Consider the following 21341-nt stretch of genomic DNA (forward strand, 5'->3'; position numbering starts at 1 on the left):
ACACATATATATATATATATATATATATGTATATATATAGATATGTGTGTGTCTATAAGCTACATATATATATATATATATATATATATATATATATATATATATATATATATATATATATATATATATATTTGGTTAAATTTAATGGCAAGATTATTATTGCAGTTTTTTATCTCCCTTTTCTCTTTCTCTGAGAACCTTTTTCCCTTCACCATATGACATTATTTGGTAAGTTACTTTGGGCATGGCTTTACCAAAGTGAAAAACTGGCCAGAACGCGTTTTCACACTACTTAGTGCTTCATCAGTGGCTAGAGTGTGAATATCTGATTGAATTTTTGTGTTTATATACTATTAGTGGTGGTCTGATATTTCATTTTGAGGCTTCTGATTGGCTAGTGGGCTGGACTGGAACTCCCGAACTATTCTACTTCCTCATTGGTCGACTGTTGTGTGACGTCATCAGTATTGTACCTTCTGTCAGGGAGCTTAGATCTCCTTACGCTAGGGAGGGCCTCTAAATCCCTAGTTTGTATATTAAGATTGGGAGATGTTTCTTTAATAAAGAGAGCCTCGAGGATAGGTAGCCTTCTATGGTCTTGATTTGTTGCCAAAAAAAAAAAAAAAAAAAAAAAAAAAAAAAAAAAAAAAACTTTAGTAGAAAACACAGAAGTGCTGGCAACAAATCAAGACCATAGAAGACTACCTATCATCGAGGCTCTCTTTATTAAAGAAACATCTCCCAATCTTAATATACAAACTAAGGTGTACACCGCCCGTCTGCCCCCCCTCGCACCGCCACTGGATCAACTCTAAAGGACTTCAAACCCAAAACCTGGGGATAATCAGGGTACGCTCGCCCCACCTGTGGCTTATCAGGACGCCCTCTACACGCGGGAAGTGAAATAAACTCACTTCTCGTAAGATACACACATACACCTCTCACGAACAGAGCCACAACACACGCACAAACATCTACACCTACTTTTTCTTCGACTAAAATTCGCTTCCTTTCTAACTTTCTCTTCTACTACATCTTCTCATTTCAGTTTACCTCCCACTAAAGATTTTTCCGTTTTTCCACCTTTCTCTATTACTACGCCTCCTACCATGTTCTAAACTTTCGTTGGAGATCCTAATCCTAACCCCGGCGTCAAGCGCTGCCCTCCAAGCTCCCGGTCCATTTCTCCTAAGCCACGACAACAAATAAGCCCCTAATCGCTCGCAATTCGCCCGGTGGCAATAGCCCTCTTTTATACACTACTATCTTTTCATTTTCCTACAGACATTCTTCCCCTCCCACAAAACCCGATCCCGCGCAAGCGAGGTGGTCTTTCCTTGGAATCCAGAATCCAGACACTCTAGCCACTGATGAAGCACTAAGCAGTGTGAAAACGCGTTCTGGCCAGTTTTTCACTTTGGTAAAGCCATGCCCAAAGTAACTTACAAAACAATGTCATATGGTGACATTATAAGACAACTTCCCGTGGAAGGGAAAAAGGTTCTCAGAGAAAGATAAAAGGCAGCTAAAAAAAAAAAAAAAAAAAAAAAAAAAAAAAAATCTGCAATGATAATCTTGCCATTGAATTTAACCAAACATGCTTGAGAGAAAATTTCCTGCCCATATATACAATGAATATATATATATATATATATATATATATATATATATATATAGTTAAGAACAGTTAAGGCAACACAATCTACAGATACATTACATGGTCACAGGAAAAATTAGAATGCTACACTCTTAGGTCAAGCGCGATCTTTAAACCTCCGATGACCTGACCCTGGAAGACTTTCTCATAGCTTAAGGAGGGGGAGGGGAAGGGGGAGGGAGAGGTGAGGGGGGGAGAGTAGGAGTCGGAGTAAGGTGAGGTGAAGTAGCGTGTCTAGCATACATAGGGAGGTTATGTACAACATGTCGCGTGGACATATTAAATAAATAAATAGCAGACAACAAATTAGCCTGTACATTGATCACAGGAGACAATTCTCTTATATACACAGCCTCTAACATTTTTAGTTCCTTAATGTTATTACAGTGGGCTAGCTCTTCAGTGTTATGAACAATGGTTGCTCTATCCAACACAGACTTGTGATACTGTTCAAAGTGATTTTTAATGGCTCCCTGTTGGAGGTGGAGAGTTAAACGTCTGCTAAGGCTGCATGTCGTATGACCAACATAGCTACGAGGAAAGAGCTCACAGTCTCCAGTAATGCATTTGAACTGATAGACTACGTTAGTTTTCGACAGCATCCCAGAAGTGCCAGACAAATTATTTTTGAGGACTAGGGAACTAGTGCGGGAATTTTTATAAAATATCACCAAGCGCAAGACATCATTTTCATCCACCGGTTTACAATTTCGAAAAACAATGTCTTTAATGCATTTCTCATCCTCACGGTAAGCGCTGTTGAAGATATTCTTATAAAAAAAACTTTGATGATATTATTGTGGGGAGGGGTATGGTTATACAAATTACTGTCAAGCATTTTATTGGTAATGTTGTCAAAGTCTGTGTTGGAATAACCGTTATTCACTAACAGCTGGCGTAGGTGTTGTAGTTCTGAGTGGAGTGAATGCCAGGATGAGCAAACCTTAATCGCCCGTCGCACGTAGGCCTTAATAACACCTCTTTTGTACTCAGCCGTACATTCACTCTCACCGTTCATGCATTTCCCAGCATTGGTGGGCTTTCGGTAAACAGAAGTGATGAAGTTGTCAGAAGACGCGTCTACCATAACATCAAGAAACGGGAGTTTGTTGTTATCGTTTAACTCAACAGAAAATTTTAAACCTGAAACTACCTGGAGGTTCGATCTAAGCTCTTCAAGTAAACGCATGTCATTGACACACACAAAAATGTCGTCTATATACCTGCGGTACAAAGAGGGTTTGATAGGGAGGTTGCTAATAACTTCTTCCTCAACATGGGCCATGAAGGCTTGAGCAAATAAAAAACCCAGGGGGGACCCCATGGCAACCCCGTCAGTCTGAATATACAAATTACCTAAAGGGCATTTAAAAGGGGCTTCTAATGTACAAGCCATGAGCATGTCTTTCAAGATAGGCTCAGAAAGTTTGGGGGGAGGGAGCACTGGATGGCGGTAAGTGTAATTTAAGATTATGTCAATAGTTCTAATCAAGGGGACATGGGAAAAGAGACTCTCAGCGTCCAGAGAGGCTAAAATGCCCGAGGGCTTGTTACATCTTAAAATGTCAACAAATTCATTAGTAGATTTAAGGGAATGAGTGGTAGGGATGTAAGGGGTGATAATCTGATTTAAGCGTTTAGCTAGGGAATAAGTGGGGGTAGGTATTTGAGAGATGATAGATCTTAAGGGGTTACCTTCCTTGTGCGTTTTAACATTCACGTAAAAATAGCCGGGGGCAAAATCACCAGTAATGGAATCAAATTTAAGGTCACCAATGACCGCATTAGCAGCGTGAATAAGTGAATTAACCTTAGACTTAAGATTAACAGTGGGGTTACGAGACAAAGGTTTGAATTTAGAGGGGTCTCCTAAAAGATTATTACACTTATCCAGGTAACAGTCACGATCTAGGATCACAAAGGTATTAGACTTATCCGCTTTGCGAATAATAATGTGCTCATTGTCACGGAGCTGCTGTGCGGCCTCGCGAAGGCGAGGGGACAAAATACCCTGAGAAGGACGGTGTCTCTTCTTAGTGCTCTCTGCTTGCAAGTTCTCTTGAAGGTCAGGGTTGATAGAGATTTTACCTTCACGTTCTAATTTACAGAGATTATCATACAATAATGCAAGTTGGGTCTTTTTGTTGACACTGTTAAATTTCGGAGAAATGTGACAATTAATTCCTAAATTTAAAAACTCCACTTGCGCATCAGAAAGAACAACACTCGAGAGATTCACAAAGCTATCTGACGGCTTAGGGATGGCCAAGGAACCACCATAAAGCCGGGTCAACTTCTTGAGGATACGAGTCCGCCCCACTTGACTTTTTGCAGTCGAAATGTCGTATAATTAAAATGGGGAACTTTGGAAAGTTCGTTTCCGCTCATCCTCCCAATATTAGAACTTTAGTGAGGAAACTTGAAAACATTAAGAAGAAAATTAATAACTGTGAAAATGTTGTGGTGTTCAATTCAGTGTGTATAAAAGAAAACCTGCGCCCTAAGTATATATGTATGTATATATATATATATATATATATATATATATATATATATGTATATATGTATATATTACATATAATATATATATATATATATATATAATATATAATATATACAGACATGACAGAATTGATTAGAAACCAAGAAAAATGCATTTCTGCTCTTATTCAATGCTTGATGTTATTCAAATTTACCTAATATGTTGTATTTACCTAGGGTTATGTTTCAGAGTACATACAAGATTTATCAAGCATGCCATGAACCAAAGCAGCAGTAGACCTATCTGAATTTCAGCGAGGTCGTATTGTGGATCAACATGAAGGTGGATTTAATCAACGCAAAATACCTGAAAATCTGCCAATACCCCTTTCTACTGTCAATAGGGTGATTGTACAATTCACCAGAGAGGGCAACAAGGGCACAAAACCTCATTGAGGTCGTCCCGGATTCTCAGAGAGAACCTTGCTTCTTGTCAAAAGAAACGTCGAAGAGGATCTACGTTGAATGGCATCTGACATAGCAGCACAAGCTGATGTCAGTCCCAGAACAGCTGTCAGGTATCTCCATAAACTGGGTTACTATGGCAGAGCTGCAAGAAGGACACCACTCCTTTGTCCAGCCAATATCAAGTGCAGAAAGGATTGGGCTGTTGAGATGGTGGAGAGACCTATGGCCTTTTGGAGCTCTGTCATTTTCTCTGATGAGTCACGATTCGCATTATTTTTTGACAGTGGAAGAGTGTGGGTCTGGAGACCCTGTAGTCAAACGTTTGACCTCAAATGACTGCAGCCAACAGTGAAACATGGGGGCATTTCAATAATGGTGTGGGGTGCAATTTGGAGTGATGGTCGATCAGAGCTTGTGGAGTGTCAAGGAAACATCAATTCAGGCAACTATGTTTCTATATTAAAGGAAGGATTCATTCCAATATTCTCCAGTGGAAGAATGAGTAAAAATGTCTTCCTATTTATGGAAGATGGACCTCTTTGTCACGCTGCTCAAGCAACACAAAATTGGTTGAGCCAAAATGGGGTCAGGAAACTTCCATGGCCAAGTCAGTCCCAGGATATGAACCCTATTGAACACCTCTGGGGCATATTAGACCGACAACTTCGCAAAAAGAACAGGAAGCCATCTTCAAAACCCGTATTCTTAGGATTACTACGGGAAACATGGAAAGAAATCCCTCAAGATGATATTCGTGAACTAATCACTAGCATGCCTAGAAGGGTCCTTGCATTGAAAAAAACGCCTAAGCTGGGGGGGGGGGGAGTGAATTTGACAAATTACACATAGAGAATTGGGCACTGTTGGGTTATTATTTCTTTATTTGCACGGACAGGATATTTCAATAGAGACCCTCGGAAGTAGAGATGCAGCAAAAAAAAAAAAAAAAAAAAAAAAAAAAAAAAAAAAAAAAAAAAAAAAAAAAAAAAAAAAAAAAAAAAAAAAAAAAAAAAAAAAAAAAAAAAAAAAGGTATTTTCGTTTTTTTTTTTTTTTTTTTTTAAATAACTCAGCAAGGAAAATGACCATATTACAATAATTTTCTGTTAGAATATCAAATAAATCAGTATACCCCTCACTTAAAGTTTTCTATGGTGTTAGGGCACTTCCATTATCTGTGGTTTCATGTTTTGATGTGTTTTATTTGTTTTACAATGTACAGTTGCCCCACTTAGTTTTGGCACATTTTTAAAAATGCTTCGGACAAGAATAGCATCTCGCCCGGTATTCTTTTTTATTACATTTTCGTGTCTGTTCATTTACGTTTTTTTTTTTTTTTTTTTTTTTTTTTGCTAAATAGTAACTACCTTAAAAATGTAACAAACAGCGAAATACTCAAAATGGTGTAGCAGACGACACATTTTTCTTGACTTATTAATGACATCTATCACTCTTATTTGACAAATAATACAATTAATATACGTTGCAGAGGGGAGAGAGAAAACGCAGGAATCCGTTCACGTAGTGGTCAATGGTAGACTAACAAATATCTGAACAAATTTGGACGATTAAAAAAAAAACTCATAAAAAAAACAATTTTTTTTTATTGAAAAAACGCGATTTAAAAAAAAAATCATTTATACTCGGAAGTATTGGGATTTGACCGCGTCCTATTTGGTGATTAACTTGTAGTCGAGGTGGTGAATATCGCAATCAACATCAACGTTACATCATATCAGACCCGCTACCCAATGGTCAATAAATAATAAACATAAATTTATAACTAATGTAGGTGATCGTTCGGGTCCCTACATGACAGAGGGTTGCTTCATTTCGGAAAGAAAAGCAACATGACGTCATTTGGGGGACGTGCAAAGTGCCAGAATTAATCTATACAGTAACAGCTGACCAAAATGTAGCAAAAACAGTTGAACGGACCTCCAGAAAACTGATCAAAGTTTTCCAGATACCAGACTAAGAAAAGAAATAAAAAATATATATATATATACATATATATATATATGTGTGTGTGTGTGTGTGTGTGTGTGTGTGTGTGTGTGTGTGTGTGTGTGTGTGTGTGTGTGTGTGTGTGTGTGTGTGTGTGTGTGTGTGTGTGTGTGTGTGTGTGTGTGTGTGTGTGTGTGTGTGTGTGTGTGTGCGTAATTTTGACAATTGGAAATAAACTCACCTGCTGGGATTCGAACCCCCGCCAGAGCGGATTGCCTTATACAAAGGATTACAAAGGCGGAGGATGCCGACAGGAGACCTTTTGGTCCATATCTAAGTCGGATGCGAAAAAAATCATAATAATAATAAAATACTAAATAAAAACTATAATAATGTAAATAACAAATAAAATACATAAATAAATGCATAGGTATAGTTAAATAATAAACAAACAGGTAAATAGTAAATAATAATAAATTGACATATAACTAATAATAAATTAAAATCAAACAGACAAATGATAACAAAACAAAAACAAATAATATAAAATAAATTATAATCATTACAGCATCTTGCTTAGGTGTTTATCTAAATGATTTTTAAAGCTTCGAACTGAACTGCATTGCACTACCTGTGCAGGAAGTTTATTCCATTCATTAACTACACGGTTGGCAAAGTTGTTTCTACCTACTTCCAAACTGAATCTATTTCCGGACAGTTTGAGACCATTGTTTCTTGTCTGATTCTCATTCAATGTGAAAGTTTTGTCACTTTTGATGTTGTCAATTCCCTTTAGAATTTTAAAAACCTGTATCAAGTCACCTCTGAGTCTACGCTTTTTTAGGGAAAACAGATTCATATGTTTTAGTCTATAATCGTATGATTTATTTTTGATATTTGGAATCAGTTTTGTGGCTCGCCGTTGTACTTTTTCCAGTCTGTCAATGTCTTTAATGAGATTCGGTGACCATACGGAAACAGCATATTCCAAATGTGGACGAACTAACGATTTATATAGCTTGTTAATGAGTGATGGACTTTTGAAATCAAAAGATCGCGCAGTCAGTCCTAGAACCTTATTTGCTTTCTCAGAGGCTGAAATACACTGCTTGGATGATTTGAGGTCGTTACTGATAGTTACGCCGAGATCTTTTTCACTATCCCCTTTTGTTAACGAATTTCCAAGTAACTTCTAATCGTACTTACTGTTATTTTTACCTATGTGCATTACCTTGCATTTACTTGTGTTAAATTTCATTAGCCACTTTTCAGACCATTGCTGTAATTTATCTAAATCTTCTTGAATATCTAATTGGTTTAAGTGATCATTTGCCATTCCGCACAGTTTTGTATCATCAGCAAATTTGGAAACAGTAGATTTTAGTCCATGGTCTACATCATTTATATATACTATGAATAGAAGTGGCCCAAGAACGGAACCCTGAGGAACTCCACTTGTAACATTTTTCCAACCAGAAGTTTTTCCATTTAAAACAACTCTCTGTTTTCGACCATTCAACCAATTACTAGTCCAACTTAATAGGCTACCACTTATTCCGTGTAAAGCTAATTTAGTAAGTAATCTTTCGTGTGGGACGGTATCAAAAGTTTTTACAAAGTCCAGATATATTAAATCTATATTGTTTCTTTTGTCATAATTCGAGATAACTGTGTTGTAGAATTCGAGTAAGTTAGTCACGCAAGAACGTTTCCGTCTGAAACCATGCTGGCTATCATTTATCAAACGGTTACTTTCTAAATTATGTTCGATAGCATCTCTGATGATAGTTTCCATTATTTTTCCTACGATTGAAGTCAAACTTATAGGCCTATAGTTATTTGGTTTCTTTTTGTCACCTTTTTTGAATATGGGAGTAACGTTAGCTAGCTTCCATTCTCTTGGGACATCTCCGGATATGATGGATTTCTTGAAAATAATTTCTAATGGAACAACAATCTCATTTTTCATTTCCTTTAAGATTCTTGGATGCCAACCGTCAGGCCCTGGTGTTTTATTAACTTTGAGTTTATCTATACACCTTTTAATTTTTTCTTTTGTTATATTTACCGTAGTGAGTAAATTTACCCTAGACTTTTCACAGGTTTCAGTTTGGAGTTCACTTTGAGGTTTTTCGTTTACAAATACCGAGCTAAAATAATTGTTTAAGATATTACACATTCCTTCATTTGAATATTCAAGTTGACCGTCAGCAGATAATAGTGGACCAATGTGATTCCTAACAACCTTTTTATCTCTAATGTAACTATAGAATTCTTTGGGATTCTCTTTGGATTTATCAGCGATGTTCATTTCGTATTGTCGTTTTCTTTTTCTTATTGTCTTTTTTAAATCTCTCTGTATTGATACATAATTTTCATAGTCATTAGATGCACCCAAGCACTTATATTTCTTATAAGCCTGTCTCTTTTTAGCAATACTTTTTTCAGTTTCTTTGTCGAGCCACTTTGGGCGAGCCTGATTTGGAGGATGTCTGTCCTTAAAAGGAATGTAAGTTTGAATCATCTTAGTGAGCGTATTTTGAAATATTTCCCACATCTGATCTAGAGATCTTTCGTTTAATTTTGCCTCCCAATCTGTAAGCTGAAGCTCCTGACGTAGTCCTATGAACTGAGCTTTACTGAAATCGGGTATTTTAGAAACACAAGTATCTATTCTAATTTTTTTAGGAGTTTGAATCTAACTAAGTTGTGATCGCTATTTGCAACGGTTTCACTGACTTCTACATTAGTTACCATGCTTTCGCGGCTAGTGATCAATAGATCGAGTAAGTTTCCATATCTTGTGGGCTCTTTTACATGCTGAATTAAGTAATTGTCACCAAGAAAATCAATCAAGCGACTACCTATATGGCCATGTTCAAGGGTCATCCAATCAATGTCAGTAAAATTGAAATCACCCATTATCAATAAATCCCGGTTGCAGAAACTAGACAGTTCTTGAAATAACAGTTTGTCGTCTGCTAATGATAATGTCTTTGGCCTATATATTACACCTATATTCATTTTTTGTTACTGTGATATTTTCTCCTCCATTATCATTACATCCTATCGTGATGTTTTTTTCCTCCACTATCGTTAATTCCCATCGTGATCTTTTGTCCTCCACTGTCATTACATCCCATCGCGACATTTTGTCCTTTGACATTACATCCTAATGTAACATTTCGTCCTCTACCGACATCATATCCTAAAATTATATTTTGTCCTATACTGGCACATTGTTCTACATTAATGCTATACTCTACACTTTTTTCCCAAGTACATTCTATTTCCCCTTCCCTTTGGGTTTTTACCCTAAAAAAGGAGCTAGTTCATTACAAACTCCCACAATGAGGTTTGTAAGAACATCTCTGCCTCTGCGGGTAAGGTGAATTCCATCAGAAGCGTAAAGGTCATGGCGCCTAGAAAAGAGATACCAAGGATCAAGAAAGTGGTATCCCAATTGTGTGCGATATCCTATCATTGATCCCTATGGCTCTACTGTTCCAACACGAGCCTGCGTAGATCCTCGGGAGGATCGCACAGACTACGTGACGGCTCCCACGTTCCTTCATCTCCTGAAGGAGGACCTTGTAATTCCGAACAAGCTCCTCTGATCTCACCCTACCTACATCGTTACTTCCCGTATGAACAATCGTAACCGTTTCGTCCGTCCTTGCTCCCTGATGGACTGGGTACAATCGGCGATCCCACGGCCCGGTTGACATACAAGCTTGCAACGTCGCTTAGTCTTCCGCTGCAGGATGTCGTCATAGCCTCGCACCATGGAGTCCCCCACCACCAAGAACTCCTGGTTTTCAGCCACTTCATCCTCCAGTAGAGCAAAACGATTGGCTAGAGCCAGCGGTTGCTCCACAGGGCACACGTCTACCAAACGCGGGCTCGACAAACGGGACCCCACGGAGCGCCACTCGCTCACGGCAGTGGCAGTAGGGGAAGAAGTGGAACGCTCTTTGGGTTGTGGGGAGGGTTCACTCTTCTCACGGAGCGCACTCCTGAGAGGACGAATTTCCTCCTCACACATCCTGAGACGGACCTCTAGGTTCACGCAACCTTCGCAAGCCATTTCGCTCCTCCTTTAGCAATAAAAATGGCAAAAAGAAAATACAAATTAACAACAACAAAAAACAAAGCTGTCTCTAATAAACTAAATACACGAAGCTTACTCTGCTTACCTTATACTATTTCTCCTACCTTTGGAGTACAATAACAGAAAACTGTTTTGAATTTAAATAGAACACCACTTTATCTTATATCTGTAACTGTATAGCGCTATACGTATACAATTACAAAAACACAACACAATCACTTAACACTGTTCGGAGATATAATTTTCACAGGTATTCGCTAGCTGGTGTCTGTGCAGAAAAACGAGGTCTCTAGCTGAGGTCACGAGCAGACTGAAGATGGAAGAAGCAGACGAGACTGAAGGTGGAAGAAGCAATCCGCTCTGGCGGGGGTTCGAATCCCAGCAGATGAGTGTGTGTATGTATATATCACCCGTGTGTAAAACCTTCGTCTTTCTGACCTGACTGTTGTTGGTGTAGGCCACCGAGAACTTGTTGTCTGGCGACAAGACCAGATTCTGCATGATGCCCTCGATGCCCGGTGTGACCTCCCGCGTCAGGTCGGAGGTCGACAGGTCCCACGTGATGAACTTGTTCGAAACGCTGACGATGTATCGAAGATCGGCCGTCAAGCAAAACCCGAAGACCGCAAACTGGTGTCCTTCGAGGGAGTACTGAAGGAGGAACAAAAACAGGAATCCAACATCTTGATGGATTGTTTGATTAATTGCTTGTCTCTTAATGGAGTGCTGGAATAGGGACTCTTGTCTTGATGGATTGCTTGAATGATTGATTGTCTCTTATTGGGGTGCTGGAGACTCGTACAGACAAGCTAAAAACTAAAATTGAGAAAAGTTCATGTTGACATTTTGAAATAAGAATGAAGTTGGAGGAAAAGAAGGACATTAGACAACAATCTAAGTTCTAATATTCAGTAAAATATGGATATAAAATACTGTAAGGCTTCTTTTTACATTAAGCTTTCTGTTGCTTTGTTTATTTATCTATTTTTTGAATTTGTTATTTATCAAAATATCTATTCGTTTGCTTCTCTATTTATCTACTTATTTGATTAGTTTTTCCTTCATTCATTATTCATTTACGTAATTATCAATCCTTTTACTGCAGGGATGACCCGTCATTCAGTTGGTGCTAAGATGGGAGGGAGGGTGGAGGGGTGTGGAGTGTATTCAGGGATGGAATGGGTGGGAATGATTTTATGCCTTTTTCTTTTTGGCTACCCCCCTTGTAAGGGGGAAAAAGCCTTGGTATATGTATGTATGTACTCTGTCAAATTACATATTCATTTCCCTCAAAAACTATTTTTTTTTTTTTTTTAACGGTCCACTGACTTGATGTTTGTTATGAGCCCGAGATTCTTCTGCTGCTCTATCTTTTCACGGTAACAACGTCACTGAGCACAAATCTCACCTTGAGCGGACCTCCTGGTGTGTGCATGCAGTGGTAGGACGGAAGCAAGCCACAGTGCTCGATACCCTCGGCGTCGCACTGCTTCAGAAGGCTTTTGACGTTTGGGTTGCTCTCCATCTCCGGCAGGAGGCGCCCCACCAGCTGTGGCGCCAACATGTCCGGGTACTGAGACAGGATGGCTCCACCAAGGCGAAGGGCATCGGCCACTAACATCAGTTCCCTAATCAAGAGGCAAACTTCTTCGTAACATGCTCTTTGGATCAAGTCAGTGTTCCTTCCTGTATCTTTCTGTATGTGCGTGCGTGCGTGTGTGAGATAGATAGGATAGATAGAAAAAAAGAGAAAGTATGTGTGTTTAAGAGAATATATATATAAAACATTTCTGACAACAAGTGTATATACAAAGCCAGTGTTATAAGACATAAACGAAGAACTTGGGTGGTGCCATGATGCGTGTAGGTACGAGTATAAAGGGAGGGGATAGAGGCAAGGGAGGATACTTATGTAATAATTCTGAGATTTAAGGGTCTTGGCAGGGAAAGAGAAATAAAAGAAAGGTCTGCAAGTTGCAATAATGATATATATCTGGTCTTTTTGTACTTAGAAAAAAAAAAACTATGATCAGTTGCATAGTCAGGCCTTGTCGAAACAGGAGCAAACTGCGTACTAGGTGGGAAGGAACTTGGTTAAGATTTGAAAGCTCCTCAGAAATGATTTCACATAAGGAAATGTTTGTGTGTGAGACACAGTACATAATGTATACACACACTAATATATATGTATATATATATATATATATATATATATATATATATATATATATATATATATATATATATATACGCTGTCGTCATAACAGTGTACGTATATACAGGGGTGGAACTATGATAGCTATAAATGTAAGAAGCAACCAGAGTTAAAATTGAGAATCTCTACAATGCAGGTGCTTCAGGTTTGATGGGGGTAACAGAGAAAAAAAATCAGAGATGGCATGTTTTGGATAAATGTTCAGGGGTAAACAGTAGAAGGCGTCAGTGCAAAGAATAGTGAGTACATGTATTTGGGGGAGTGTAAAATGGGAAAGATGTTCGGAAATTGGTTGTGAATCTGGAAAGAAGTTCTGAGAGGGAAAGCGTACAAGAAGTTGGCGGTGGACCTGGCAACCAATGGTGTGACAGAGAAATACAAAAAGCTGTAGGAGTCTTCAAGAAAAACGAAGTGGAATATATACATTGAGGTAGTTGAAAGTTCTGTCAACAAGAACAATTCTAGTATTTCGTCAGTTATAACCAAGATGTATTTCCAAATAATGGTCATCAGTTTGAATGTTTGTGAACATTCAGGAAGGACTAGACTAGACCAGGTGGGGAAGACTAAACTTTTCTTTAAAATGTAACCACTCTGAAAGTTAAATGTGTCTAATTTTACCGGAATATGTTTTTAGTATTTACCGAAGTCAATAACAGCTAAATGAATTACACAAAACTCCGTTTTTTTTTTCAATTTGAAATTACGCGTCTGCTTCAGCCATTCTCGTAAAACCTACCCGTGGTGCCATCTACTTCGCAGTGACGTCATAGAAATATAGGAACTATGAAAATTAAGAACTCCAGAGGAAAATACACGATTGGGAAGAGAATAGGAGAAAAGAGGTGGAGAATAATAATATATTAATAACATATATAACTCAAAGAGAAAGGAAGGAGAATAAAGCTTATGATAACCGCCCAGCAACAAGTTATTCACGTACAGAACATACACAGGGAGCTAAATGATGGGGCTAGATTTTCATACAACAATACTAAATAACTTTTTTGAAAACATTATGCAAAACAAATTATAATAAATATCATTTTTGGATTTTTTATTAAATTTATCAGATGAATAAGCTTAGAAAAATAAAACTAGGAGAAATAAGCGAATAACAAAGAAACTACATAGAATACATATGACAAAAGGGAAAATAAAGCAAAATGAGGCAGAAGATAGTGTGTGCAGTATGGGAATAAAAAAAATGTCATTTGCTGGAACAGATTGGTGTGCTCTTAGCGATACTTGTAGTAAAGCTTTCGTTTCTATGCATTGTGTAAACAGTCTAAAATTATATATCCAACTTGGGCAAAGAATGGTTAGTTTTATCTAGTAGTATCAAATCACCACTAGTGCCGAGATGAAAAAATGTCTGCATTACGTTGTAGACTTCATTGATTATAAAGTTTGTGGCATCAAGGAGGCGTAGTGTGAACGTGATGCAGGATTGTCTAGGAGCACATTGCAAAAACATTGAATGCGTCATGTATACTACTCTTAGTTTTTGAGTGCCCAAAGACATCATTGCAGAACCAATATGGACACAAGTAAGCACTAATGTGAATTTTCTTCGGAGATATTTTGGTTCCAAATGATAGCCTATAATTATACTGTCTAACCTCACAACTTGCCTGATGTTAGAGATATCTAGGGAGTCAAGACTACCTTAAAAAGATGCCGAAAAACTCAATATCGCTGAAGGGATCGACTGCTTCGCTACAGAAAGACACTGTCAGTTGAAATGGCTTAGGTTGGTATACATCATGACGTCATCAGAACTAATACCAAGAGATAGCGCTGTGTGTTGTGTTGTGTTTTAGAATGGAAATAAGCAGATGAAAAATATTTTCATCAAATAGTCCCTCAAAAACTACTTTTAGATCAAATATTTGTTTTAAACATGGTTCTCGTGAAAATTAATAACTTTACGAAGGAAAAAATGCAAAGTTGTACTTGGGTATGGTAGTCACCCTTTAATTTCAAACTGATGACCAAAATTATTTTCCAGACACAGCTGATAATAGCGCGGACCAATAGATTCGATAACCTTGTTACGAGGAGTTGTCAAGAATGGCTGTTCCGTTGTGTGTGTGTGTTTACCTAGTTGTATCTTACGGGAAGGGGAGCTACGCTCGTCCCGTCTTTGTATCTCGCAGTATCTAGTTTGCTCTTAAATTCATGTATTTTTGCACACACTATTGTTTCGTCCAATTTGTTCCAGACATCCACCACCCTGTGTGGAAAGCTGTTCTTTTTAGGTCCCTTCTATAACTGTCCTTTTTGAGTTTCTTTTTATGTCCTCTTGTATTTCTCTTATCCCAATTTAGTAAGTCTTCTCTATCGAGGACTTCCATTCCTCTCATGATTCTACGGATGGTCAATAGGTCACTTCTTTCTCTTCTTTGTTCCAGAGTCGGTAATTCCAACTTTGACAATCTCTCTTCATATGACAGTTTTAAGGGTGTTGGGGCCATCTTCGTAATTGCTCTTTGGATTCTTTCAATTTTCTTTATATTCTTTTTAGTATTAGGTGTCCATAATGTCGCTGTGTACTCCAGTCTTGGCCTTATCAGTGTGATTAAATTTTTCTTCATCATTTCCTCGTCCAAGTAGGTAAAGGCCACCTTTATTGATCTTAGCATGTTGTAAGTGTCTCCGAAAATTTTATTTATCTGTTTATCAGGAGTCATGGCCTTTGTGATAATCACTCCCAGGTCTTTTTCAGAACTCCATTTCCTTACTTTCTTTGTGCCGGTTTTATACAGTATCCTGATATTCTTTTTTATTTTTTATTTTTTTCAAATTCCATTATGCTACATTTCTTTATGTTGAAGTCCACTTCCCACTTCTGATTCCATTCCCAAACCCTGTTTAGGTCTCTCTGTAGCGACTCACAGTCCATTTCTGTACTTACTTTTCTCATTAGTTTTGTGTCATCTGAAAAGAAGTTCATGTAATTTTCTACACCCTCATCCATGTCATTTATATAAATAGCAAACATTATCGGAACCAATAGTGATTCCTGTGGGACATCACTAATAATTTTTCACAAGTAGAAATCTTATCTCTGAGCATCACTCTAATTTTTCTTTCATGCAAGAAATCCTCCTTCCATTTCTATATTTTTCCTTGTATCCCTCTTACGGTTTCCAGTTTTCTTAATATTTTTGTGTGGAACTTTATCAAAAGCTTTTTGTAAATCTGGGAAAGCGAGATCAGCCCACCCATTCCTTTCTTGTGCTATATCTATCAGTCTTGAATAGAAACAGATCAAATTTGTGGCACATGACCTTCCCTGTCTAAATTCGAATTGTCTCGGGTTTGGTGTATTGTTTTCCTCCAGATGTTTTTTTAATCTATTTTTAATAACTTTCTCACAAATTTTGGCAACTGTACTTGTAAGGGGGACCGGTCTGTAATTGGTTGGGTCTTCCTTGTTCCCCCTTTATATATTGGTACCATATTGACATTTTTCCAGTCTTTCGGTATTTTTCCTTCTTTAAGTGAGCCCCTTATTACCTTATATACTTTGTCTATTAGTTCATCTATAAATTCTTTTAGTCTCCAGTTTGCAATTTCATCCGGACCGTGCTATTTCCTGACATCAAGTTTTATTAGTTGGTCCACTATTTCTTTTTTTGTTACAACTATTTCACTCACGGGCAGGGATCTCACTTCACTTCTTTCATCCCCATATTGTATATTTTTCTCTAGTGAACACAGACTTGAAATGTTTGTTCATGATTTCAGCCATTTCTATATCTTCTGTGTATTCTATGTCCACTTGGCGTAATTTTACTGTTGTTTTTTTAGTTTGGTCCTTACATTTTTCTATTATGTCTTTCTCATATTTTTTCTCTCTACACACTTTTACATCATTCCTTAGATTGATTTATATTTGCCACTTTCCTTTTTTTTTTTTTTTTATCTTTTCCAAGCTTTATCTCTTCTATATTCCGCCTCACTGTATCTTCTGTTATACCAGCACTTAATATACACCTTTTCCTGTTTTTGTCTTGGTACATTTTTATCCATTCCTTCAATGTAGATTTCTTTCAAAATCATCCATTTTTCTTCCACTTGTGTCTATTGTAGAATTTTTTCCAATTCGCTTTTTGAAAAAAGTTTCTAAGTTCTCCAAAGTCCGTTTTGTTATACATCAATCTTCCTTTTCTGTATTTCTCATTTCTTTCCATATATACTTCCTCTTTTAATTCAAACTCATGTATTATGTGGTCACTATTCCCAATCGGTGTCTTGTATTCAATTCTATCCACAATTTGAAGCTTTGATGTAAATATTAGATCTAGTCTCGACAGTTATTTATTATTTCTATATCTTGTATTTTTTTACCCATTGTGTTATTGTATATTCTAGTCATGTTAAGTAATGTATTTCCCTAAAGGTCCTCTCCACCTTTCACTATCATCTCTTCCCAACATATTTCTTTCCAGTTAAAATCTCCCATAAGCATTACGTTTCCTCCATCCTTCAACATCTCATTTAATGAGTGTCTTGTGTCTTCTAACATTTTAGAATAATCGCTCTCTTTCGAAGAACCCGTTTTTGGGGGGCACATAAGTCACCACAAGCTTTCTACTTTTCATGTCACTATTTTCAATTTTTATCATGATCATTTTAACATTATTTTCTCCCTCTGTAACCTTCGTCACATTTAAGTTTTTCTTAGTAAAAAAATGACTCCTCCACCCTGTTTTTCCTTTCTATTTTTATCCTGTCCAACACTATTTGGTGGTAGTGGACCCCTTAATTTCGTCTCCACAATTCCCATTATATCTGATTTTTCTTCTGACAGACAATCATTTAGTTAATTTAATCCTGAGATCAGGAAGGCACAATCAGCCCATCCATTCCTTTCTTGCAATTTCTCTATTAATCTTGAGTAGAAACATATTACGTTTGTGGTACATGATCTTCCTTGTCTGAACCCAAATTGTCTTGGGTTTATTATATTGTTGTCTTCCAGGTGTTTTACCCATCTATTCTTGATTATTTTCTCACAAATTTTGGCTATAGTGCTTGTTAGTGAGACTGGCCTGTAGTTAGTTGGTTCCTCCTTGTTTCCTCCTTTATATATTGGTACAATGTTAGCATTTTTCTTCTTTACGTGAGCAACTTATCATGTTATGTATGTGTGTGTGTGTGTGTGTGTGTGTGTGTGTGTGTGTGTGTGTGTGTGTGTGTGTGTGTGTATGTGTGTGTGTGTGTGTGTGTAATTCACCATGGTCTTGGATCACGTGTTGGACTCGTGATCGACAGCTATTTCCCTTCCAGATGAGAGCTCAAGAACTCATATATGACCGATCTATGGTTAATGTTGTGATCTTACACGCACACACACACCCAACTTCCCGCCCATGAGTAGGAGTAACGACTCGCAGCGCAGCGATACTGAAATAATTTCAGGCCTGGGCGGGATTCGAACCCTTACTGCCGTAGTGGCAGACGCGAACTCTACCACTGCGCCATCGTGTGTGTGTGTGTGTGTATTCACCTCGGATCTGCTGCAGTCTCTGTCGAGACAGCCAGACACCACCCTACGGCAGTGAGCTCAGAGCTCCTTATTAGCCGATCTCTGGGTAGGTCTGAGACCACTCACACACCACACACCGGGACAGCAAGGTCACAACTCCTTGACTAACGTCCCGTACCTACTCGCTGCTAGGTGAACAGGGGCTACACGTGAAAGGAGACAAATCCAACTTATCTCCGCCCGACCGGGGAATCGAACCCCGGTTCTATGGCTTCTGAGGCCAGTGCTTTACCAATCCGCCACCGAGCCGTGTGTGTGTGTGTGTGTGTGTGTGTGTGTGTGTGTGTGTGTGTGTGTGTGTGTGTGTGTGTGTGTGTGTGTGTGTGTGTGTGTGTGTGTGTGTGTGTGTGTGTGTGTGTGTGTGTGTGTGATTCACCATGATCTTGGGTCATGTGCTGGACAGCTATTTTCCTCCCGGTTCAAATTAACAAACTGCAGTAACTACATGTTATTATTTGTTTATTTACTTTACTTTTTTGGGGACATCGGACAAGTAACCATAGCCTTCAACTGAATAGCCCAAATGCAATCTATCATCATTGTGCGGCGGATGTGGACGGCCATACATGAGCGACATATATGATGACAAATGGGAATCTCTGTGTCCGAATGCCTGATGCTGTCGTCTATGAATTTGAATGAAGAATGAATTGGGTGCAATATTTATTATCGAGAGCTTCAATAATAATTTTTTCTAAGAGCAATAATGACCAAATAATCAATTCTAGTAAGATTAGACTATGCAAATACATATATACAATGATATAATGGAATATCTATATGTTTGCAACGGACGTAACTATGCCGTTGTTGCGTGCAATGTTTATTATCGAGAGCTTCAATAATTATTATTTTCTAAGAGCAATTATTATCGAGAGCTTCAATAATTATTATTTTCTAAGAGCAATAATAACCAAATAATTAACTCTAGTAAGATTAGACTATGTATATTACATATATACAAAGATATAATGGAATATCTATATATGTTTACAACGGACGTAACTATGCCGTTGTCGCCTCTAAGGCCCCGTCACACAACTCGTCAAATCATGCGGAACTGATCCCGCCGGTTCCCGCAACACTGAAATTGAGGCGCGCGGGTTACTATTTTCGCGCCGCTGTCCTGCCTCATTCATCATGTCACAGAAGTCACACTTCTACTGACGTCGTGAGGACGTTATTCATTACACAGAATTGTACAAGAATAGCATGTGCCTGTGGCAAATGAAACATCACCTGTACAAAGACAGAAATGCCAGGGATGAACGAGTAGTGTGCGTCATTCACCCACGGCAACGATTCACTGTTTGAACACAGGATGGGTAACAGGTGTATGCCTTTCACCCCCGCGCCAGGCCACCCTGACTCAAAAGACGCGTAGTGTGACGTGGCGTTAAGGATTGTATGAATAGAAAAATTAATCATGAGATTCTATAAATCTAGCGGCAATATGTAGGCATGTAATCTTCACGTCATTGTAGAAAATGCAGTTCAGTAATGTAGTAAAGAAAGGGAACAGCTAGTATATTACCTTAAAGTGTAGATAGACGAAAAGGTAAAAGCAGTATGAAAATTTCATGGAAACATACTAACACGTGTGAATCCATACCTTTGCCGACGTTTTGTCTCCTCGCTGAAGAAAAAGCATACATTTAACATTCGGTAACGACAAAAATTTTGTTTTAATGGATGCATTCAGTTTGTATGTGCATTTTATTAAGAAATTTTATTTAAACACAATTGGTATTATTTATTCAATACATTTGTTTATGAGGTGGGATATATCTACTGTTTAGAAGTTTCTAGTATTTTTGAGGTTAGTCTAAATAACACACCAAAAATATAATGTAGAGAAATTATAGAAGACAAAAGATTGTAGTACATAATATATGTGAGTTGTCCAAATTACACACCAAAATGTTTCATAAAAATATCCATATATGAAAAAGTACTACATTTTAGGGCATATTGTGTAGAGGACTAGGCTATTTAAAAATATAAGAGTATTTAATGCAAACTGTTTAGTGTATCTTGTATAGGTTTTATCTCAAGTATGCTGAAGAGATAGTCACAATCTGCAAAGCCATGCAGTTGGACCGGGAAACAAGACAAAAAGAAGACAGAACAAACTGCCAATGCTGATCAAAACAGAAATGATTAAATTAGGCTAAATAAAGTTATTCAGGAAACAAAACTTAACCATAGGTACATACATACATACACAAACACACACACACACACACACACACATGTATATATATATATATATATATATATAGAGAGAGAGAGAGAGAGAGAGAGAGAGAGAGAGAGAGAGAGAGAGAGAGAGAGAGAGAGAGAGAGAGAGAGAGAGAGAGAGAGAGAAAGAGAATGAGAGAGTGAGAGAGAGAGAGAACTAGTTAAACTTGATGGAAGAGGCTCAGCAGTCGAAAAAGTTGAGAGCCAATTAAGCAAGAAGAAGAATCAAAATAGCAAGAATGAAAAGAAAGAAGAGTAGGAGAGAGATGAAGAAGATGAGAAGACAAAGGAGAAGGTAAAGAAGAAGAAATATACGGAAGTGAAGGAGGAGGGTAAGGAGGAAGTGAAACAAATAGAATATAAATGATAGAAAATAAAGAATAAAAGAAGTAAATAAAGGAAGAGTAGGAAAAATAGAAGAAAAAATATAGAAAAAAAGAAGGTGAAAACAATAGTTTTAGGCCGAGGGAGAGCAGGTTAAAGAATAAAAGGTGAAAAACAAAAGAATAGGGAATTAAAACAAATGCTTCAATAATTTATTATAAGGACAAGGTACAAGAAGGGGATAAAGAAGACAACAACGTTGTTTAAGATTGTCAAAAGAAAATTATTGTGTACTTGTTTACACAGAATGACGTCACAGATTTGAATGACGTCACATCACTG

The 21341-nt window shown here is 37.7% G+C and overlaps 1 protein-coding gene across 1 annotated transcript in view; it reads right to left on the reverse strand.

Moving 5' to 3' along the window:
• The window catches only part of LOC143028784 (NACHT and WD repeat domain-containing protein 2), a 134147-nt gene that overhangs the window by 39830 nt on the left and 72976 nt on the right, over positions 1 to 21341 (reverse strand). The window contains exons 12-13 of the mRNA XM_076191157.1: positions 12071 to 12290; positions 11101 to 11313 (exon numbers count right to left, since the gene is read on the reverse strand). Of these exons, the coding sequence (XP_076047272.1) occupies positions 11101 to 11313; positions 12071 to 12290 (433 nt within the window). The remainder of the gene's footprint in view (positions 1 to 11100; positions 11314 to 12070; positions 12291 to 21341) is intronic.

The sequence above is a fragment of the Oratosquilla oratoria genome, chromosome 1 (genome assembly GCF_046742065.1).
Source record: "Oratosquilla oratoria isolate Oo_2021 chromosome 1, ASM4674206v1, whole genome shotgun sequence".
NCBI lineage: Eukaryota > Metazoa > Arthropoda > Malacostraca > Stomatopoda > Squillidae > Oratosquilla > Oratosquilla oratoria.